The sequence below is a fragment of the Mastigoproctus giganteus genome, chromosome 4 (genome assembly GCF_048544385.1).
Source record: "Mastigoproctus giganteus isolate SK-2022 chromosome 4, ASM4854438v1, whole genome shotgun sequence".
Taxonomy (NCBI): domain Eukaryota; kingdom Metazoa; phylum Arthropoda; class Arachnida; order Uropygi; family Thelyphonidae; genus Mastigoproctus; species Mastigoproctus giganteus.
In genome coordinates, this window is record NC_143578.1 from 211,326,563 (window position 1) to 211,351,682 (window position 25,120).

Here is a 25,120-nt window from a genome sequence, read left to right on the forward strand (position 1 = left end):
GCTTTCGTAAAGGCTACTTCGATGGTCTGAGACAGTATTTAAATTCTATACAGTGGGACCAACTGATGATGTTACCAACAGCAAACTCAAAATGGGAAGCATTCAAAGAACTTATCTTGGAAGTTACTAGGCTTTACATACCAACTAAGAAATATTGTTCAAAGTTCAGGCCTAAATGGATGTCAGATGAACTAATGAGACGTATGGCAGAGAAGAAAAATGCATGGGATACATATAAATTAACACGTGACACAGAAGCCTATGATAGATATAAGTTGATCTATAACCAAGTTACAAAGGAGGTTAGGCAGGCGAAGGCAGATTACGAGAAATCTTTGGCAAGGGATGCAAAGAGTTCTTTACTTATGTAAACTCTAGAAGGAAGGGGATGAATCAGATTGGTCCACTTGATATCGATGGTTCAACTGTTCATGATCCTGCTCAGGTAGATAACAAACTAAATCAATATTTTGCATCTACATTCACACATGAGGAGTTATTCAGGAAGGGGAATGCCATAGATGAAGTAAACACTGGCAGTGAGCTAGATGATCTTGTAATAATTGAGAGTAAAGTGGGGGAGAAATTGTTGAAGATAAATACAAGAAAGGCACCTGGAGTGGATGGGATCTATCCAATTATATTAAAGGAGGCAGCAAAGGAAGTAAGCAAACCCTTAGCCATAATTATGAGAGCTTCCTTGGACTCAAGGGAGGTACCCACAGACTGGAGATGTGCAAATGTAACCCCCAATTCACAAAGGAGGATAAAAGGCTGACACAAGTAATTATAAACCTGTGAGTTTAACTTCTGTTCCAGGAAAATTAATGGAGGCACTGGTTAAAGAAGCACTGCAGGATCATCTTGACAAGAATTCAGTTATAGCTCAGACACAGCATGGTTTCGTTAAGGAAAGATCTTGCCTGACCAATTTGATTGGATACTATGATGTAGTCACAAAAGAATTGGATGCAGGGAATAACTTTGATATTATATATTTGGATCTTAGAAAGGCTTTTGATACTGTTGGACATGGAAGACTGCTGCACAAATTGGAGCAGTGTGGCATTGGTGGAAAATTGTTACTATGGATAAATGGATGGTTGAGTGGCAGAAGACAGAGAGTGGTAATTAATGGACACTGCTCATCGTTCATCGTGGACTAATGTTATTAGTGGGGTCCCTCAGGGTTCAGTGTTGGGTCCATTGTTGTTTTCTGTATTTATAAGTAATATTGATGATGGCATATCAAGCGTAATGTCCAAATTTGCAGACGATACAAAGGTTGGCAGGGTTGTTAAGGCCACTACTGACGCTATGCTGCTGCAACAGGATCTGGAAAGTTTGAGCAGATGGGCTGAGAGGTGGCAAATGAAGTTTAACATTGACAAATGTAAAGTACTACATATGGGAAACAGCAACCCCAGAGCAATGTATCAACTCTGTGGTACTACACTGACAGTGGTAGAGAATGAAAAGGACCTGGGGGTAATTGTGCAGGCGGATATGAAGTTCTCTGAGCAACGCAGATGGGCTGCAAGAGTTGGTCATGGTGTCTTATCAATGATATACAGGAATTTTTCTAGCAGGGATAGGGAGGTGATTATTCCCTTCTATAAGGCAATGGTCAGGTCGCACCTTAAATACTATATACAGGTCCAGCGGCCTCATTTCAAGAAGGATGTAGAGCTGCTGGAACGAGTACAGAGAAGGGCAACAAGGTAGTGAACGGAACAAAGGGTTGCTCTTATGAAGAAAGGCTTAAGTTTTGCAAATTACAGTGTCTGGAGACTAGGTACCGGCGAGGTGATCTGATAGAGATGTACAAAGCCTTGAATGGTTTGAGCATGCTCAATGCTGATGGGATACTGCCTCTTGCTCAGAATAATCACCTGAGAGGGCATAAATTCAAATTGAGGAAAGACAGATGTAGGATAGATGTTCGGAAATTTGCCTTTAGCCAGTGGGTAGTTGGTTGGTGGAACAGACTTCCATCCCTTGTTGTGGAAGTTGATAGCCTAAATAAATTTAAGGCTCAGCTGGACAGGTATTTTGAACGAACGGAGGGGTGAAGTGGAAGGGGTTTTTTTTTTTTTTTTTGGCTGATGCTGCATAAGCTTGCTTTCTTGCATCATATGCCTCTACTAATGCTAATGATAATGATTGAGCTTGCTTTCTGTGTGAATCAGACAGCAGGGCTAAGGCTGATCATTGGATGGATTATAATCTCATACTTGGAAGTGAATATAATATTGAGTTGCTTGGGTACTGTTAATTATTTCAAAATTTCCTAAAATAACTGATGCTAAATTCCTTGCCATTATACTGTTGCTGCACCACAAATCGGAGTTGCTGAAAGATGATAATTTCACAATTGTCTAAAAAAAAAAAAGTGGAGGCTTGATTAGCATTCAAGAGTGTTGTAAAGTGTTGCAGTTTCTTTTTAGGCATTTATAAATCAAAGCACTATGAGTCCTTTGAGCAGTATGTAGACAGGCAACAAAGAAGGCCCATGATGTCCTATTGATGATTTATCAGAAATTTGCTTGTAGAGATGGGGAGCTCATAATCCTAATGTATAAAGGAATTGTAAGACTGCATTTAGAATACTGTATACAAGCATGGAGAGTACACCTCAAAAAAAGACATTGAGCTTTTGAAATCAGTTCAAAGATGGGCAATCTTCTTGGGGAAATCTGCAAAAGGGGTACCTATATGAGGAAAAACTTTTATGTATGTAAGCAACAGAACTTGGCAATCAGCCACCTTAATGATGGCTATAACATTGCCATCGTTTATGGCAATGTTATGGCCATATATTCAAATTACAAGAAAGAGATTTAGACTGGATTATATGAAGTTTTTCTTTGGTCAATAAGTTGATAATTACTGGAATAAGTTAGCACTGTAGGTTGAGCTACTTCCATCAGTTGAGCCTGACAACTTAGGGTAATTCTGGTCAGCTGGATAGTTAGCATTATCAGTGGAAAATGATGCAAGAAAGCAAGCTTGTAAACCATTAGTCAAAAAAAAAAAAAAAAAAAACTTTCTTTCCGGAATTTATTTAAACTGTAAACTACCACAACAACAGATGGAATAATGAAATAAGTGGGCACCGGTTAACATGATCACTGGTTAGTAAAATCAGCTCCTTTATAAAATTTGAAAAAATCAATTCAAACCATTAAAATGCCCTACACTTTCATCTTTATCATATGTTTGGTAGGCGCCTCCGTAGCCAGGTGGGAAGGAGCAGCAGTGCGTAGCACACGCTTCTTGATTAGACCGGGGTTCGAGCCCGTCACCACCAAATACGGAGGATGCGGAAAGGTCAGGGAATGACCACCGCATATCCGGGAGCAATATGGCCTTAGTTGCTAATGCTCCTAAAAACCAAATAACAAAATAACATATGTTCGGTTATAAGAATTAATTTTGAAGAATTTAGTGCAATCTGTTATAAACTGGTAGTAAACTCAATCTTATTGCATTTGAAATAATACCGATAGCTGGAATTCTGTGGGTTTTTACATTATTATGGTGAAATGTGTTTCCCCTTCCATGAAATCTTCAATCATATAAAACACAAATTTTTAGTATCTTCTCTTCATTCCTATTTTTTAAGCTTCGTAAACTTGTTGCTCCGTAGTATCTCACTTGCGTGTATCGTGTTAGTTGCAATTTATGCCTGCCACGTTCTTTGCTATTGACTGCTTATATTTTTTATTGTTTTAAATTTTACACCCCCCCCCCCCAAAATTTCATTGAACAGAAATATTTATTTAGTTAGTATGTACATATTACAGTATTAATTAAGCTATGCACATGAGCGTAAACTTATTTTTATTTTGCTAACCTGTGGAAAATATTCATCCGATTTTCATGTATCATTTAATTTTGTTAATTGGTAAGGTAATAAAGTGTAAATTTGTGCTTTATATATTTACTTTTATAGCCTGTCGATAATATTCCTTCTATTATCACTTATTAAAATCGCCATTTAATAGAATTAAAATTCAATTTGCAAAAGTGATCACAATGACCAGTGCTTACTACATATCGTATAGTGAACGTTATTTTGTTATGGAGAGTCCATCATAAAGTAATTTGATCGTACAGCGAACCAATCATAAAGCGTGGGGCCCACTGTACTTTGTACGTATGGTCAAATGAAATCGTTTTGTCAAAAAATTCAGTACAATGAATTATTTTAAGTTCACCTATGCCTACTAGTTTATAATAAAAGAAAATTTATTGGTTTACAGAGAAAGAAAATTTTTTGGAAAATTATGAAAGGCACGTGTAGTTCAAATTGTGATTTATTTATGGATGCATTCATGTGAAGAAAATATAAAAGTTTTAAAAAATACAGTAAAGGAATTTAATATTATACCCTATGTTTTCTGAATTTTTGAACGAATCGGTCAATGTTTAAAAACAAATTCTGGCAACATTAAAAAAAAATTGTGTGATTGCAAACCTATGGTAATCTGTAGTTATTTTTTCTTTATTTTGAAGAGTAAATTTTTAAAAATGCTCAAGTCAAAGAAAACATACAAAAAGCGAATTAGGAGCAGTAATGAAACAGACCTTGTTTTTATGATTTCAAGCTCTTCTATATTCATGTAAGTAATTCACTCGATCAGTAACAAAAGTATCAGAATTAGTAATTGAATTCACCTTAGTGAAAGTTGAACCTGCACAGATTACAACACTAAATTTGAATTCCATATTAATGTGATTAAAAAAAAAAAAAGGTTTAAAGCATTAAAACCAAAAATTAACATAACTTGTGAAAAGCAATAAAATGTTGTATCTACTGTATCATATTTTTGAATGTGTGGCATTTCTTATAAATAGAATGGGCTTTCAGCAATACTCTCTTGAACATAATATTTTTACTTATGCATTTCATGTATGTCATCATTTTATTTATTTATTATTGATTTTAAAATCGATATTTAAATAAAATAAAGCAGAAGTTACTACTTCTTGTTTATCTGCTTTTATTTTACTTAAATTCAACTTTAAAATCAATTATAAATAAATAAAATTATAACATACATGTTTCTATGTATTATAAAAGTGCAGCAGAACACAACAAAATTAATTTATTTGAACAAATAGTGGTTCTTTTAAAATAATTTTTGCTGATGTTCATTATTTTTGTATAACAAAATAACTTATGCATCCTTCCCCTTCCCCATGAAATTTGTTGCAACAGGATTTTACTGTATTAAAAATTTTACATTTACAGGCAACCCCCATATAACACGGTACTTCTACAACACGGTTTCACTCTAACACAGTTTCAGAATGGCGGCAATCCTCGCACAACACAGTACTTATACAACATGGTTTTGCTCTAACACAGTTTGAGAATTGTGGGAAATCTCACATACACGGTATTTCTGAGCTTTTGTGCTGGGAAAACCCTGCTATTATGTTAGATGTAATTTTCAACGTTTCCATTCCTTTTTGTGAATCCCTGCAGTTGACTCACTAGTCATTATCGCCTTTGTGATGTTTTTCTAAAGCACATTTCTGGAGGTCACTACCATAAAACAATAAAAACAATTTGCACTTTCCAGTTTATTGGTCTTTTCTGTTAGTGAACTCAGTTATAAATGGGTAGTAAACTCAAGCTTCTTGCATTTGTGATAGTACCAATAGGTGGAATTTTGTGGGTTTTACACATCATTATGATGAAATGTGTTTCCCCTTCCATAAAATATTCAGTCATGTAAAAAACAAATTTTCAGAAACTCATTACTCTGTATCTCACTTGTGCATATCATGTTTGTTGCAACTTGTGCATGCCCTGTTCTTTGTTATTAATTGCTTATCATTTTTACTGTTTTAAATTTTACAAAAAAAAAAAAAAAAGTCAGTGAACAGAAATATCAATTATCTAGTATGTACATATTACAGTACTTATTAATTAAGCTATGCACATAAGCATAAATTTATTTTTATTTTGCTAACTGGAAAATATTCTTTCAATTTTCATGTATCATTTAACTTTGTTAATTGGTAAGGTAATAAAGTTAAATTTGTGCTTTATATCTAAGCGGGGGTCCACTGTATTTTCTGGAGGTCACTACCATGAAACAATAAAAACAATTTGCTCTTTCTGGTTTATTGGTATTTTCTGTTAGTGTAATCAATTATAAAATTCCACTGTATTTTGTTCGGAGATCACTGGGTTAGGTTCTGTGCTATTGGGGCGCCTCCGTAGCCAGGTGGGAAGGAGCAGCAGTGTGCAGCACACGCTTCTTGATTAGACCGGGGTTCGAGCCCGTCACCACCAAATACGAAGGATGCGGAAAGGTCAGGGACTGACCACCGCATATCCCGGAGCAATATGGCCTTAGTTGCTAATGCTCCTAAAAATCAAACAACATCTGTGCTATTGAACTTGTGCTTGTTTGAGACCATAAAAAATTGTGACAACGAAGCTTGCACTTTGTGACTTTTAAAGAGTGCAGAAGGTACACGAATTCTAGAAGCTGCAGAAGAGATTGTGCTTAGCAGCAATGAAGAGGAAGAAAATTAAATGAATGTACATTATCTGACTTATAAATATCACAGTTTGTAAGGTAAGACATTTGTTCAGTTATTACTATTTAAGTTTGTTGTTTGTTTGTTATTTGGTTTTTAGGAGCATTAGCAACTAAGGCCATATTGCTCCGGGAAATGCGGTGGTTATTCTCTGACCTTTCCGCATCCTCCGTATGTGGTGGTGACGGGCTCGAACCCCAGTCTAATCAAGAAGCGTGTGCTACACACTGCTGCTCCTTCCCACCTGGCTACGGAGGTGCCACTATTTAAGTTACTACTATTATAAAAATAAAGTTAAAATATTAAGTTATTGCTACTACTATAAAAATTAAGTTTCCAATAGTTAAAAAAAAAAAAATGTGTATTTTTGTTAGCTTTTAGAACATAATCTCCCCCTCCTTTTTCTACTGGTTCTTAGTCCCGTATAAGACGGTTTCACATTACACAAGATTTTGTAGGAACCAAACTACCATGTTATACAAGGGTTACCTGTAGTTAGTTTTGTTGCATTGTGCACAGGGGGTGTGTGCTACAATTCAGAGAAGGCTGCTATCTCATTGGTAGGAGGTCCAACATTCCATCAGTGCTGCATTTGACAACTTAGTGATGATGTAACTTGTATATGTGTATGAAACTTGATACAGGCAGTTCTCGCTTTATGAATTTTCGCTTTACGAGTTTCCGGGTGTACGAGTTTGTTTCCGAAGTATCAACAAAAATCAAAAATATGAACATTAATTGCAAAAAATGAATGTTAATTTTTCATAAATACTGTATTTCCAAACCACACATGCATAGCTATACAATACAGTGTACTCTGCTTTAGTATATTAATCAGTTCCAGAGTCACCATCGTATCGTTAAAATATCGTAATGTGAACCCAACAACACATTGTTTTTTGGTAATTCGTTTCAAGATCTCGGAAGTTGAAATTTTTGCTGTATAACCGAGGTATTTATCTCTCTAAAATGTCATTTTTAAGATCACGAGCATGACTTTAAAGCCATATAAAAGGTCATGAGCGTGGTTGTAAATTGTATTGGTAAATTGGTAACTAAATTGTATTAGTTACCAATTTAAATAATTAAAATGCATTACACTTTCATTGTTATCATATATTCCGTTATAAGAATCAATTTTGAATGCCTTTGTGATATTTTTCTAAAGCACATTGACCATAAAACAATAAAAACAATTTGCACTTTCTGTTTTATTGGACTCTTCTGTTACTGCAAGCAATTATAAATGGATAGTAAACTCGATCTTCTTCCATTTGCGAAAATTCCGATAACTGGAATTGTATGGTGAAATGTATTTCTCCGTCACTGAAATATTCAGTAGTATAAAAAACATAAATAAATTTTCAGAATCTTCTCTTCATTCCTTTTTTTTTTTTAAGCTTCTTAAACTTGTTACTCCACGCGAATCGTAACCCCTGTTTTTAACATTGTGTATATGGGAAATAAATTCCCGCTTTTCAAGTTTTCGCTTTACGAGTGCGTGCTAGGAACAAATTAACTCGTAAAGTCGAGAACTACCTGTACTATAGTCCAGAAACTGACCGCTGCAGTAAGTTCTAGTTTTCTATAACTTGATAAAGTGGCCAGTTACCAGCAGTTTCTGAACTGTGAAAATTTAAATGCTCCCACCTTAGTGGTAGTTAAATTTTCATCCTCCTGTAATTTGCATGCTGTCTGAATTATAGGTAATATTTAAGTTTCAGAAAGGATTTCTTTAATTTCACCATTAAATTAAGAAATATTTGGGCATAACTGAAAATTTTTTATTATGATTCTACTTGTTTATTTATAAACTGAATGGGTATTTTGCATCTACAATTCACACAGGAATTTGTTAGGGATAGGAATGCCAAAAGTAAGTCAAATTCTGACAGAGAGCCAAATGGTTTTGTGATAACTCTTTGTGAAAGAAAACAAGTGGTTTTTGAAATTTCATTCAATAAAAACTTATAGAACAAATAATGGTCCTTTTAGTGGTTATTCTGGTCAGGAATTTACATTGCTGGGTTTACTGTTATGGCACCTCTGGTGCCAGTAGTGAATTTTATAAATCAGGTCTTTTACATGGGTTTATTTATACAAAACTACCTGTTGTTATTTTGAAAAAATGGTACTAGGCTTCATTTCAAAATTAAATTTAACTCATTGCAGTGTCTTGTTGGGATGATTAAATAAAATTGACTTTTGTCACTCAGGTTAATTTCAGATTTCTCTTTTGGTGCCAGTACCATGGGTTGCTAATATCTATTATAGAATGTCTTATTTTATCATCATGAAAACACTGTCTTTTCACACTATGAAAAGACTGTTTATATTTTCATGATGACAGCAGCCTATTCTATAAAAATTAGATTCAAGTCCTGTTAATGACTGGATTTTTGCAGTTACCATTTAAATGGTAAATGAAATTTCTATAAATTGTTGAGTTAAAAAAAGTTTATTAAATTAGTTTAAATTAATTCAAAAATCTAATTAAAAAATCTTAATCTAATTCATTGAATTGTTCAAGTGCAGCACTGAGCTGTTCATCTGATGGGGAAGAGCAGTCAAAGTATTAAATAAATTGTATCATACTTAAGGATATAGCACTTATTGCTCATTTGATGAGCGTGAAAAAAACTGAGGAATTCTTAAGGGCCTCTTTGATTGGAACTGTAATTAATCTGTAGTAGGAGTGTGTCCTCTAGTTTTTCAACCTACACAAATATAAATCAGTCCCTAAATATACTTTTATAGACATGATAAAGACCATATGAACTGGTGCACCCTTACAAAGTAGTTGTGTTAGAGATTCTCAAAACAACTATTCATTTTATCTTAAACATAGTGTAAATCTCAAAACTTGTGTTAGCTTCACAATAGCACTGATTGCCAATAGCTGTTAACCAGCTGAAGTTTGCAGCTTGTGTTAGCAAATACCCTATTTTATAACTAAATGTATATCTTGTTATTTTCATTAACTTCTTTTATGAATATTTCTCTGTTTAATTACACTTAAATGTTTTTCTAGCTGCTACAAGTATGAAGTGGATTGAAGTAAAGATGAAAGAGTTGGGAGTTGCTGACAATCCAAGTTACAAAATACTCTTTTATCTAGATGGATCAGCCATGATTAGTGTTCATACACCTAAGTATGGACTGGTAGATGTGAGTTTATTTTGTGTTATTTGTATATTAAATTTAAAATTTAGATGAAAAAAAAGTGAGTAGTACCACAAGAATAGTAACTAGCCTTTCTTGGCAGAAGTTATATTAAATGTCTGATACATTTTGAATGCAGTAGTCCCTCAGCAAAAAATGATTTATCAACTATATTTTTGAATTTCCATTCAATTGCATACTTTTTAACAGCCATAATAACCAGCATTGAGTATCATCCATAGTTTGTGCATAACTGTTGCAAACTTGGCCTGTGGCCCTCAGCCCACTCTGGCGAGATGCACATAGCAGTGCATCAGAGAACTTACTTTCTCTTGTTGCTCTCTTTGTGTTATTCTTTCTTGCAGTTAGTGATTCTTGCACACTTATATACATATATTATAAAGACCATATAAACTGACATACTGTGACACAGTAGTTGATGTACATCAGAAACTTCTAAAACAACAAAACAATAGCTCTTGGATCATGGTCTCATAAAGTGCTTCAAGAATTACTATTTCCATATTTCTTCTGGCATCTACGAAGTATATGGAATATGATTCATTTCAGTCATAAATTGTTAGAAGAAATGCATCATAGCTGAATGCACACTTGCATTAAAGGAGTGACTACACTGAATGGTGGCGTCTCCGTAGCCAGGTGGGCAGGAGCAGCAGCGCATAGCACACGCTTCTTGATTAGACCGGGGTTCGAGCCCGTGACCACCAAATACGGAGGATGCAGAAAGGTCAAGGAATGACCACCGCATATTCCCGGAGCAATATGGCCTTAGTTGCTAATGCTCCTAGAAACCAAATAAACAATAACAAACACTGAATGGTGAAAAATTTTTCTGAATAGAAATATGATAGAGTTAGTGTATACCATATTTCTGTTGAGAAATATGCTGATTTTGAATGGGCAACCTTTTTTTTTAATGTGAGCACAGCATCATTTCACATGATATCCCATATTTTAGTTTTCACATACTTAGATTTTGGTCTGTCTGTTCACATTAGCTGGACTTCCTTTGAGAAGTTCTGAACTTGATACTATAATCCAGAAACTGACCACTGCAGCAAGTTCTAGTTTTCTATAACTTGATAAAGTTGTCAGTTACCAGCAGTTTCTGAACTGTGAAAATTTAAATACTCCCACCTTAGTGGTAGTTAAATTTTCATCTTCCTGTAATTTGCATGCTGTCCCAATTACAGGTAATATTTAAGTTTCAGAAAGGATTTCACCATTAAATTAAGAAATATTTGGGCATAACTGAAAATTTTTTATTATGATCCTACTTGGTTATTTATAAACTGAATGGGTATTTTGCTTCTACATTCACACAGGAATTTTTTAGGGATGGGAATGCCAGAAGTAAGCCAAATTCTGACAGGGAGCCAAATGGTTTTGTGATAACTGAGGTGGGAAAGTGGAGGAGAAATTGTTGAAGCTAAACATTAAAAAAAGGCATCTGGAATGGATGAGATCTATCCAGTTATATTAAAGTAGACAGCAAAAAGAGGTAAGCAAATCTTTAGCCAAGATTATGAGAGCTTCCCTGGATTCAGGGGAGTCCCTATGGACTGGAGATGTGCAAATGTATCCCCATGAGTAATTACAGACCTATTAGCTTGTCTTCTATTCCAGGAAAAAAAATAATGCAGTCACTGATTAAAGAACTAATACAGGATCATCTCGACAGGAATGTAGTTATACTGCAGTCACAGCCTGGATTTGTTAAGGGACAATCTTTTGTGACCATAAACATATTACATATTGGATATTTTAACACAATAACAAAGGAACTGGATGCAAAAAATAATTTTGACATTACACACTTAGATTTCAGAAAAGCTTTTGATATTGTTGCTCATAAGACTGCTATACAAATTGGAGCAGTGTGGCATTAAGAGCAAATTGCTGCTATATGTAAAGGGATAGTCGAGTGGGAGAAGTTAGAGAGTGGTTATCAGTAGGCACCGCTCTTCTTGGACTAATGTTATTAGTATAGTCCCCAGGGATCAGTGCTGGCCCATTGTTGTTTTCAATATTTATTAATGATAGTGATGAAGGCATGTAAGGCTTAATGTCTAAGTTTGCAGATGACACAAATGTTGGCATAATTGTTAATCGTGCCAACATTTGTGTCATCTGGTATTACTGCTTCATATGGGGAGCAGTAATACCAGATTAACATATCACACTCAGAGCAGTGGAGAATGAAAAAGACCTGGGTTAATTATATGATTCTATTTTATATTCACAAATTAAACCTAATCCCTGGATTCTCAGAAACAAGCCTGCCATAAATTAAACAAGTATCTAGTAATACTGGTTTTGTGCTAAACAGATCTGACAGTATTGTTAATGGCCATCTCTAAACCAGCAATGAACTATAGATTGCAACCTTGTTACTAAATTGATAGCATACCCTTTTTGATAAAGATATTAATTTGTTTTAAGTACATTTCTTTTGAATGTAGTGCCATCTTAGCAGAATGTGTACTATAATTAGTTAACAAAAGTGTTTTGCACAATGAATAAAAGTTACATATAAATAAATTTTGGTAGTTTTGCACATAAATTTCATATTAGTTTCACACAAAAATATCACAGTATTCTCTGTGTATGTAAAATTTTCTAAATGTATGGTGCTTAGAGTTATTGACAACGTGTCATTGTTCCTTGCAGGGAAACTGATAAAACTGACTGAATTTTTTTCTGGAAAATAAATATGGAATGTTATTTGTATCTTTCATGCTCAAGTTTCTAGTGTTTTCATTACTGTATAAAAATTAACCCTGAAGTTTTGGAGTTAATTTTTATACAGGAATGAATTAACTTCCTGCACTGTTCTAAAATGTCATTGATAGAATTTTATTTCACATACCCACAATCTGGAGTGGGGGGGGGGAGAATGGAATAATTAGCATTTGTACAAAGTACAAATTGATACTGTTTTGAGTGATGATTCCAAATTAGAAATCAACTTTTATTTACATCTAAAATAGTAGTGGAGTGTTTGCTATGAACAGGAACTAACAGTTTGTGTGCAAATAATGTGTTGGCTTATGGGATCCTGGTAATCTTTGTGGTAGATTATATAGCTCCACTTGAAATATATACCTGCTGTACTTAAAATATTCACATTTGTTTGGAATATTTGAGCTAATCCTCTGATAATGTTTTTGTTTTTTGTTTTTTTTTTATATATAAATTTTTTGGTTAGATATATTTTCTCAAGGAAAAAAAAATTTCAAAAATGTAAGACATTATTTCTAAACTAATTTAACATGAAATCCATTAAGTTTACTAAATTTTTTCAACCTTATTAAGTTACTTAGTAAGTGTAGAAAAAAGTAACAAATTGAGTTAAAAGTTATCAAAAATGATAACTTCTAATTTAACTTTAACTTGTTGCTACCCAAGTCCACTAATCAGGCTGCAAAGATTGGCAAGTAGACATTTTTGGGAGGGGAGGATTACGTGTCTTATACATTTGACTGAACTGTATAAGGCCCTACAAGGAATCATCATTAAAATGAAGGGGGAGAGAGAGAGAGAGAGAGAGAGAGAGAGAGAGAGAGAGAGAGAGAGAGAGAGAGAGAGAGAGAGAGAGAGAGAGATAGAGATATTTGTAAGAGCCAGTAGGCACAATTATAGAATTTTAGGAAATAACAGAGGGCTGCATTTTGTGAAGTTTATCTTCAGGCAGCATGTTGTAGATTGTTTAAAAAATTACCTTCTGATGTGACAAAGGCTGAGAATTTGGTAATGCTGGTTAAAGCAGAAATGGATGGCCACATTTTTTGGCATTGGGAAAAGTGTGAATGTTGGGATTTTTTTTTTTTTTTTGGTAGAAAAATTCTACTTCATTGCGTAATTTCATCATTCTGATACTGTTGTTCCTTGCAGTTGACAAATATGATGTAACACTCATCCATAGTCAATGATGCCTTGCCAGCAGTATGAGCTGAAGTTAAATTAAATATAATATCTGCATTTTGGTAAAGGAGATATAAATTTTCATATGAAGCACACAACATTTGCACAAGGCCATAGGAAATTTGAAAAACAGAACACGTTGCCCAGTTTTTGTTGCTTAGTGTATATATTTTAAATGATCTCATTGTTGACCATGGCAATAGTGATTTTTATATTATAGGAAATTTTATATAATTTTATATATTTATTTTATAATTTTAAATACTTCATTCCCAAAAAAAAGCTACCCTCAATCAATGAAGCAGATTTGAAGTGCGATTGTTTTGTCTGATGCATAGTAAACATTTTTTTTTTTTTTTTTACTTTTGTTTAGTTTTCTTATGTATTTCTATAGGTAAAACCATTAGGAGTGATATGGGGAAAATTTAATCAATTCAATAGTACAAACACCATTATGTTTGATGATGTCCGAAGGAACTTTTTAATGAATCCCCAAAATGGATTAAAGGTAAATCAATTCCTGCAGCAACTTTACTGATATTGTGAAGAATAAATGAATATCTTAATAGTAAAATGGAAATAGCACTCGTAGTTCAGTATCTCATGAATTCATTAAAAAAAAGCTGATTTTGTGCTAGTGTTGTTATTCCTTTATTAATTCAGTTTATTGTGATAACACATAATAAATTTGAATAAAATATTTAATAATTGAGCAGTGTTATATAAACTGCATTATCAGGAATTGCCGTACCAAAGTAATATGTTAAGTGACTTGTATTGCATTCTGATATGGATTACTTGGGCTGTTGCCATCTTATATTTGATATTAGATATTAAATTTCCATTATTGTAATTTTAGCATACTCAGAAGAATACAATATGGACAGTTCTCTGAACAGAGAACTGTCTATATCATTCAAAAATTCTACAATTATTGTGATAATAGAAACAAATTACACACACACACACACACACACACACACACACACAGAGAAATTGTGGCTAATAGGCATTTAGCATAATCTAGTTTAAATTCGCCACATGTTGAATAATCATTCATGAGTTAAACGAAAAGTTACATTTCAAGTTCTAAAATCAGAAGGGTTATCAACAAAATGATGTGCTTAGTTTAATATGTTCATGCCAGTGCAACCCACCAGTGGGTTGTTCAGTGATTATTCATTGGGTAGAAGGACCTACTGGCAGATTGCTGTCTAGTTTTATGGGCAGGGCAAACCCACCTGTAGGTCGCCAAGTCTATGGTGTATTCATTTGCCTGCTTTACAAGTGTCTAAAGAAAAAGCTGTTTCATTACACTCTCCACCTTACAGACTAGTTGTAGTTTATGTAAGAGGTGCAGGAGAAAAATATTTTAATTTTTTATTACAAACTGTCATGTTTTGATTAGTGACTGTCTATTGGATGGAGTCACCCACTACCTGTGGGCTGCTAAATGCTTCAACAGTGAAAATTTGTGCAAGTATGACTGAAATGTTTCCTTCCCATGCTTCTTAAATGAATTAGTTTGACGATAACATGGGAACAAATTTAAGGGTTTTTGTTTTTTATAAATGATGTCTTACTACTGCAAGTTGTCATTACACTTCTGACTTGCAAACATGTTGTAGTTTACATAGAAATGTAATCTGAATAGTAATATTCAGGTTGCTAGAAATTTTAAAACGTTCGGGCTTTCTTGAAAAAATATATTTCTCTGAACCCACCGAGCCTCCTTAGAGAAATATATTTTTTTGAATTAAAAGAACAAAAAACACAACGGCAGAACTCTGCCTTACATGCCCTGGGCAGGGTTAATAGTCCAAAGTAATTTTGGCAGTCTTCTGTTCTTTGAGAATAAGGTATCAATAAACCACATGTCAGCATCAGAGAAATAAAGGCCAGCATTATTAATGAAGCAGTTGTTCAGTTATCTTATGCAGAGAGGGTGGGCAGGCAGGCTCATAGCATGTTGAGGTATTTTCCATTAAAGAACTTCCAGGTGTACTAGCTCTCGTCTTGGCTTGATAGAAGCTTCAGAAACTAGACATTTGGTAAATATAGTCTTACATTGAGCTAGGTAAATAAGAAAACTCTCAATAAACAGTTGGTTGTATTGTCATTTTTTTCTATTAATCTCAGAAATATAAAACACTATATTTGAACCTCTTGTTTGGCTCTACAAAAAATTTCCACCTCTTATAGACTTGTAGACACTTTTAAGTGTAATTTTTAACACTTTCTTATTTCCCAAAAGTTCCTATGCTCCCTTTAAGATTAAGGAAAGAGTATTTCTTAAAAAAAAAAAAAAAAAAAAAAAAGGAAATTGCTTAGTATGTCCAAGTCTTAGTATGTTCATAGTATTGACTTGTTCATATTTCCCTTGAAATATGAACAAGTCAAGGCATTTGAATGTCCTTGGAAAGCCCTATTTTCATTAATTGTGTAGTGTTCTTTTTCTTAATACGCAAGACAACTTTTTTAAAAAATAAATAGGGTATATTTTGGTACATAACATTTACAATATTTAACATATAAACCTTGTGTCTTAATGCATTCAATGGCCACCTAAAATGCAAAAGCTGCATTTTTATTATAAAATTACTCTCATCATTTGCATTTAAATAAAGTTGGTTGGTTTTTTTATGGCACAAAAACGACAAGGTTATATTGTGTCATGACATTTTAAAATTCAAAAAAGATGAGTAATTTGGTAACCATTAAAAAGGTTACCTCATCAGAAAGTTTGTATATATAGATATCAATAAATAAAAATCAGTATATGAGTAAAAATAAATTGAATATTTCATATAAGTGTGTATATTTTAATTGCTTTTATAGTATAAAAACTGCTGACACATGGTCATTGTTGCTTAAAATCTGACTGAGTGTATATGGCTCAGTCAGATGGGTAAAAGCATTAAAACGAGCATTTCTAAAACTGGGACAGTCAGATATAATATGTTTTACAGTTAAAACGGTGTTGCATTGCTCACACATAGGAGGGTCATCAGCCCTCAGCAGAAAGGAGTGTGTCAGATGACTGTGTCCTATGTGCAGCCAAGATAGAACAACTTCCTCTTTACAGTTCCTGCGCAGACTAGACTGCCAATGTTCAATTTAATCTCATATAACTTGTTTGCAATGCCATGAGTTTTAAATAAAGTATTCTTATTCCTTCAAGCATCACTGCTTGGATGAATTTAGTAACTAAAGGAAAGCATTAATGGTCTTTTTTGTTAAAAACTTTTAGAGACCACTGTTCTTTGTGCTGTCCAATCTGGTTTGGCAGTTTCTTTTAGATTAAAAATATTAACATCCTCTCCTACCTGTAAATTTTATAAATGCCTTAAAACTAGCTTCCAGTTGAGAAGATGATTTTTCAAAGACTTAATTATCTCCAGCTCATTTCAAATGCTGGCTGATGAAGAAAAGGAAGGGAAATTCGTTTTGAATGTATTACGGATTCATTCACAAATAAATGACAAATATTTGGCAAGCCTGGAAGAAAGATATCCATGTATAATCTTTCTTTCTTTCTTCCTTTATACATTTATCATCAGTTGCAGATATAAAAATATACTGAAATAATTCAGTGTGATTTTTCCTTTTCCCTAATGATAAAACTATGATGTTAATTCTTATTCCAAAACTTTTTTCTTTTTTTTTCTCTTCCCTCCATACCTCCATAGCAACTTTGGTAACTCTACATATTTCTTTCATGTATATGAGACATGGATGTTTATTATAAAAGTTGGACTACGTTAATAACTAATTGTGGAGAGCTTGTCATGGTATAGCTATTTTTGCATCAAAGTGCTTATTTTCTTTATGAACATATAATTCATAGGCTCGTGCAGATGAGAAATTTGGATTATACAAGACAATATTCATATGGGGGAGGTTCCACATGGTCAGGCATAGAGAAGGTACACATTGACAATAAATTTGGTGCAGTAACTATAACCAAAAAGGGACAGATAACTTGATGCAGGTATCATATCAAAAACCTTGTTAATAGTGGCATATTTCTTACTGAAAATCTCACTCTCAAGGTCTTAAGAATATATGAAAGGAAAATGTTCACTCTAATCTTCAAGAAATTCAATAGTGTAAAAATAATATTAGTATCTTAGTTGCCCTTCAAGAGTTTTTCCTCTTTTGAAGGGAGGCTCCTCCGTAGCCAGGTGGGAAGGAGCAGCAGTGCATAGCACACGCTTCTTGATTATACCGGGGTTCGAGCCCGTCACCACCAAATATGGAGGATGCGGAAAGGTCAGGGAATGACTACCGCATATCCCAGAGCAATATGGCCTTAGTTGCTAATGCTCCTAAAAACCAAATAACAAACAAACCTCTTTTGAAGGGTGGCTTAATGACTTGAAAGAGGGACCTGTCATCGACAGCACATGGCCAGAACTTTGAGAAGCTTGCCTGGATTCCAGGAAAATATCAAATAAGAAGCACTAGAAGGTTTGCTGTACCAAAATATGTTCAATTTCACCAATCAGCAAACACATGCAACCCCTTCCGAAATTAAAGCAAATTACCTTTGGGCAGATCAAATAGTTCCATAGCTATAACAAACACACATCCTGGAGATAGAGATAATAGGCAGAAATATACATAATATAACAAAAATCATACTTAACACCTGAACACATAAAAGAAAATATTGGTTTTCAAACAAGTACTAGCTGGCTAACCAAAAAAGTCATGCAAAATGCAAAGAAAAGGCACAGTGAATTCAGTTAATTCAAGAGAGATGGAAGAGTAGAAGCTAATGTAGTTCATACTTTTTTTTTTTTAGTGGTTATTTATAATAAACCATTTGGCTAGCTGTATTTTATATGTTATAATATTCTTTGCTAATAAATATTATTAACATTCTGCCTGTAACACACCTTTAATCAAGTACAAGTGAATTAGGATATAAATATAAACATAAATTTGATTAGTATTTTTTATTAGTAACTACCTATATAAATTTATGTATATATTTTAATAGTATTTTCACTTAACCTTTATTACAGGATGATTTCTTAGAGGTATATTTATATACCTCTAAGAAATATTTGCTGATGTTTGCTCTAATAGAATATTTGCTCTAATAATATTTACTGATGCTATCGAGGCAGTGTTAATTGGGTCAGAAAACTGCTAACGTGGGGGAATACACAGACTAAAAGGTTAACAGTGGCCACAGGCAGAGGCAAAAGTGATTCTTGCACTACTTCTATTAGAATTAGCAGCAGCCTGTAAACCAAGGTGCTGGAGATTTCCAGTACTGCTGGGAGTCATAGTGGAACAAGTAAATACATGGGCTGTGTTAGGGTGGCTAGGAGCAGGAACAGATGCATGTATACTTGCATGTACACCAATGCTAGGAGTATAGTGAATAAATTTGATGAGCTTGAAGTGCTAGTCAAGACATCAAAGGCAGATATTGTTGGGATATCAGAGACATGGTGTCACACAGGGTTTACAGAAAAGTGGCCTCCCGCATTTCGCCCCCCGCATTTTGCCTCGCACATTTTGCCCCCAGTAGATAATGAATAGGCTACAGAAATGCAAATACTGTACGGTCAACTCTCGATAACTCGAATTTTTATTGAAGTCCCAGCCCCTTTAGTAGAGATTCCATGTTAAACTCTCTGGATTACTCGAACTGAACTTCTGATAACTCTAACTTTTCCGAACAAATTTTCAAAATGACATTCGTGTACAAATTGTCACATAGCTTTTAAACTAATTTCCCCCATTTTGTTTGTCTTCAGGGTTCTCTTTCCATTGTGAAAGGATTAACTGGAACTGTTAATCCTTTCACAATGGAAAGAATACATACTCGACCACGAGGGTGATAGTCACGTGGTTAGTGACGGACGTGGGGGAGGGAACAGTGACTAATCTTATAGGAGTCTTTTCTGTAACAAGTGAATCTTGTTCTGATTTGTCTAAATTCAAACAATAAAAGTTCCTGCATCTGGCTCTCCTCACATTTCGTGGCGCAATCGACAGCGTGCGTTTGCTGTTTTCACCGCCTCCACAGAGAATTAAGATACAGAGTGGACTCTTGCTCAATTCAAAAACGTTCCACCTACAAAGGGTGTGTTTGGACAGAGAGTTTGGAAGGCCCAGTTGTGAAAGCCAAAACTAAACATAACCATGCAGCTCAAGCTGCAAGGTCGGAAGCATTGCAATTGATTGGTCAAATACGGCAACATGCAACAACCACGAACGAACGGCCACAGCAAATTGTTGCATCAGTTATTGCAGAGGCTCATACCAATGTTACTGCGTTACTTCCTAAAAAGGATTCACTTAAACGAACCATTCGTCATGTTCGATGCAACAATGGTACTTCTGCTTTACCGAGCAATCTCCAGGACCTAGTAATTCCACAAAATTATCAAGAAATTATTATCGATGGCAATGTACAACAGTTTTTAATTATATTATAAATCAACAGGGATTACCTTTATTTTAGATATAGGAAGCTTCTTTTCCAACTCTCCTAGTCCAACTCGCTAATAATTCTTGAGGATGGCGATATCAATGATTAATTGTGAGTTACTCTATTCCTGTGAACATGACGCCCGAAAAGTTCTAGTCTGACTTAAGGAATGTAAAGAATAATTTCCCCCCCCCCCATATCCAATTTTATTAGACCCCTAAATTTAACTCTGAAGTCCAGCTACAGGACCAAAAGAAATAATCGGTCTATATTTATTAAACAGTTTAGACCTTCAAAAATCTAATTTTATGCCAATCCACGTAATGGTTTCCTTGCTGCCAGAGGTATGGTGTTTGAAGACAGAAGTCTTGAGTGCTCATTGTTGAGACCGCACGGTCTGAACACTACGGTTCTGACAGTAGGGAAGATGTCCCACCTGTTTTGCAAAATTGATATCGCCATCCTCAAGAATTATTAGCGAGTTGGACTAGGAGAGTTGGAAAAGGAGCTTCCTATATCTAAAATAAAGGTAATCCCTGTTGATTTATAATATAATAGAATATAGGAATTATCGAGCACTTAATAGCTCTCAATTATCAAATCTATTAAACAGTTTTAATGTATGATTCTCAGGACGAACTGCTCCCGGGTCGCATGCTTATTTTTTCCACTAGTAACAATCTTCAATTATTGGCGTGTAGCCAGGAGTGGTTTTCTGATTGAACAAGAAATATGCTGCAATTTCTGCTAGAATCAAAAGAATAGTCCAAGATTTTCAAAATCATAATGTGATTGATTACCTTAGAGGCATTGCATACAATTTCGAGTTTTAAACAATAATAATGTGCATTTATTCTATGATTGATTACCGTTGATTCGATTACCTTTACCTTTGATTGATTCATTCTATTAAAACAAAATAAATTAGAATTAATAAAAAATTAGGTGTATTATTTACATTTCTATAGCCTATTCATTATCTACTGGGGGCGAAATGCGGAGGGCGAAATGCGGGGGGGGGCAACTTTTCCGGATCCCGTCACACAGATAGAGGCAGTGCAGAATTGGAATTTGGGGAGTACAATGTGTATAGGGAGGGAGAAGGAGTTATGCTGTTAGTTAAGAAACACATAAAATCTAAGGAAGTGCATCCAATTGATGTTGGTGGACAATGCAGTGATGAGTCTGTTTGGTGTGAATTAAGCACCTGGAAAGGAAAAATGAGAGTAGGTGTGTGTTATAGGCCTAATGAATCTGATGAGTATAATGAGAAATTGTGCAGAGAAATAGAGTGGGCCAGTAAATCAGAATGTCTTATAATGGGAGATTTTAACTTTTCAGATATTGACTGGAACTTGTGATTTGGTCACTCGCACACTAGCAAGACTTTTGTGGATTTATTGGATGACTGTTTTCTACAGAAACATATTCGAGAGCAACCAGAGGGAGTAATACTCTTGATCTGATTATCAGTAGTGATTCTTCATGCATTAAGAATCTGCAGATAAAGGAACCACTGGGCGACAGTGATCACAATGTACAAAGGGTACTAGGAAAGTTTTGCAATATGACGCAACAATGAATCACAGGAAGCTGCTTGTTGCTGCATGTTGAGACATGTTCATACGTGCATAGTAGCCGCCGCGCCAAGTCGATGGGCTCAGTTATTCATTAGTAGTGAAAGTGTAAAGTGCTTGCGATGGCATCGTGGTCACGAAATGAGATAAGGACAGTTTTGCGGTATAATTTCGTGCGTGCTTTAACCATAGACCAGTGCTTAGAAGAAATGACTCTTGCACTAGATGATTATTGTCCACATCGTACAACGATATTCAGGTGGTATAGAGAATTCCAAAGGGGAAATTTCACTCTGGAGGATTCTAAGAGGCCAGGAAGGCCACGAACGTCAGTTACGGAGGAAAACGTTACTGCTGTGAGGAAAATGCTTGACGAAAACAGGCGAGTGACCTACCAACAGATAGAGGATACTTTGGGCCTAAATGCACCAACAATTCGTTCGATTCTGCAAGATCATTTGCACGTGAAGAAACTTTGTTCTCTCTGGGTGCCGCATCAACTGACTGAAGAGCAGATGACACGACGTGTGAGTTGGTGCCGGGAGATGTTAAAAAAGTTTGATAAGGGACAATCTCGGTATGTGAACAACATCGTGACAGGTGACGAGACTTGGCTGTACTATTACGATCTGCCGACCAAGGCTCAAAACAAAGTTTGGGTCTTTGATGATGACGACACACCCGTAATTGTCAGAAAATCCCGATCTGTAAAGAAGAAAATGATAGCTGTATTTTTCAAATCGAGTGGAATTGTGGAACATGTTGTTTTGGACACGCAGAAGACAGTCACAGCTAAGTGGTATACTGAACAATGCCTGCCTAAAGTCATTGGATCTATGAAGAACCTGCGGCCAAAGTCAAGAATGGACACCTGGTACCTCCATCACGAAAATGCTCCAGCTCACCGCGCCAAAGCCTGCACCGAATATTTGACCACGACAGGACTGAAACTTCTCGAGCACCCTCCCTACAGACCAGACCTTGCTCCCTGCGACTTTGCACTGTTCCCGCATGTGAAAATGAAGCTAAAAGGGAGGCGGTTTTCCAGTGATGAGGACCTTCTACGGGCTTGGGACGAGTGTGCTTTACTCCCTAGTGAAACTTGGCAGAACTGGTTTAAAGATTGGTTTCGGAGGATGGAGAGGTGTATTGAATGTAGAGGAAATTACTTTGAAAAAATTAAATAAACAAAGCTGTATTGCAGAACTTTCCTAGTACCCTTTGTATTGATGTGGCAATTATTTAAAGATGTAACTACCATCAAGGCTAAAGGGAAGGGCTTTTGCTTTCGTAAAGGTGACTACAGAGGTCTCAGACAGTTTTTAAATTCTGTACAGTGGGATCAACTGATAATGTTACCAACAATGAATTCTAAATGGGAAGCCTTCAGAGACTTAATTTTGAAGGCTACTAGACATTTCATTCCAACTAAGAAATACTGTTCAAGGTTTAGGCTTAAATGGATGTTAGATGAATTAATGAGGCTAGTGGCAGAGAAGAAGAATGTATGGGATGCATATAAAGTATCAGGTGATATCAGGGGATGCATATAAAGTATCAGGTGTTTATACCTGCCTATAGCAGGTATAAACTAGTCTATGATTAAGTCACAAAGGAGGCTAGGCAGGCGAAGGCAGATTATGAGAAACCTTTGGCAAAGAGTGCAAAGAAAAACAGCAAGGAGTTCTTTACTTATGTAAACTGTAGAAGGAAAGGGATGAATCAGATTGGACCACTTAACAAGGATGGGTTGATTACTGATGATCATGCTCAGGTAGCTGATAAACTGAATGAGTATTTTCCATCTACATTCACACATGAGGAGTTATTCAATGAGGGGAGTGCCAGACGTTTATCAAACACTAACAGGCGCCTCCGTAGCCAGGTGGGAAGGAGCAGCAGTGCGTAGCACACGCTTCTTGATTAGACCGGGGTTCGAGCCCGTCACCACCAAATACGGAGGATGCGGGAAGGTCAGGGAATGACCACCGCATATCCCGGAGCAATATGGCCTTAGTTGCTAATGCTCCTAAAAAACCAAATAACAAACAAACAAACAAACAAACACACTAACAGGGAGCTAAGTGATTTTGTAATAACTGAGAGCAAAGTGGAGGAGCAATTGTTGAAGTTAAACATAAGGAAGGCACCTGGCGTGGACGGGATCTATCCAGTTATATTAAAGGAGGCAACAAAGGAAGTAAGCAAACCTTAGCCATAATTATGAGAGCTTCCTTGGACTCAGGGGAGGTCCCCATGGACTGGAGGTGTGCAAATGTATCAACAATTCACAAAGGAGATTCAAAAGGTGACACAAGTAACTACAGACCTTTTAGTTTAACTTGTGTTCCAGGGAAAATAATGGAATCAGTGGTTAAAGAAACATTGCAGGATCATCTAGACAAGACTGCAGTAATAGTTAAGATACAGCGTGGGTTTGTCAAAGGGGGAGGTCTTGTCTGACCAGTTTGATTGCTTAATATGATGTGGTCACAAAGGAACTGAATGCCAAAAATAATTTTGATATCTTATATTTGGATTTCAGGACAGCTTTTGATACTATTGCACATTGAAGACTGCTGTACAAATTGGAGAGATATGGCATCAAGGGTAAGCTGCTACAATGGATAAAGGGTTGGTTGCGTGGGAGACAACAGAGTGGTAATCAATGGACACTGCTCTTCGTGGACAAATGTTATTTATGGAGTTCCCCAGGGTTCGGTTCTGGGCCCATTGTTGTTTTGTATATTTATCAATGATATTGATGAAGGTACATCAGGTTTAATGTCCAAGTTTGCAGATGATACAAAGGTTGGCAGGGTTGTTAACGACAGTGATGACAGTATGCTACTCCAACTGGATCTAGATAAGTTGGGAAAATGGGCTGAGAAGTGGCAACTGGAGTTTAACATTGACAAATGCAAATACTGCATATGGGTAGTAATAACCGAAGAGAAACATACCAACTGGGTGGTACTACATTCAGGGAAGTGGAAAATGAAAAAAACTTGGGGGTAATTGCGCAGCCAAATATGAAGTTCGCTGAGCTGTGCAGACGGGCTGCCAGGGAAAATCATGGAGTCTTGTCAATGGTATATAGGCATTTTGCTAGCAGGGACAGGGAGGTGATAATCTCGTTATACAAGGCAATGGTCAGGCCACACCTAGAGTATTGTGTACAGGTCTGGAGGCCTCATTTTAGGAAGGATGTAGAGTTGCTAGAACGAGTACAAAGAAGGGCAACAAGATTGGTGAGGGGAACAAAGGGGTGCGCTTACCAAGAAAGGCTTAAGTTCTGCAAATTGTAGGCACCTGCGAGGTGATCTAATTGAGGTGTATAAGGCCTTGAATGGGTTGAGCAAGCTGAATGCTGATGGGATTCTTTGCCTTGCTCAGACTAAGAACCTGAGGGGGCACAGTTTCA

The 25,120-nt window shown here is 35.7% G+C and overlaps 1 protein-coding gene across 1 annotated transcript in view; it reads left to right on the top strand.

Moving 5' to 3' along the window:
- The window catches only part of Ublcp1 (Ubiquitin-like domain-containing C-terminal domain phosphatase 1), an 82,903-nt gene that overhangs the window by 43,006 nt on the left and 14,777 nt on the right, over positions 1-25,120 (top strand). Inside the window, exons 4-5 of the mRNA XM_090372034.1 lie at positions 9,593-9,729; positions 14,063-14,176. Of these exons, the coding sequence (XP_090228160.1) occupies positions 9,593-9,729; positions 14,063-14,176 (251 nt within the window). The remainder of the gene's footprint in view (positions 1-9,592; positions 9,730-14,062; positions 14,177-25,120) is intronic.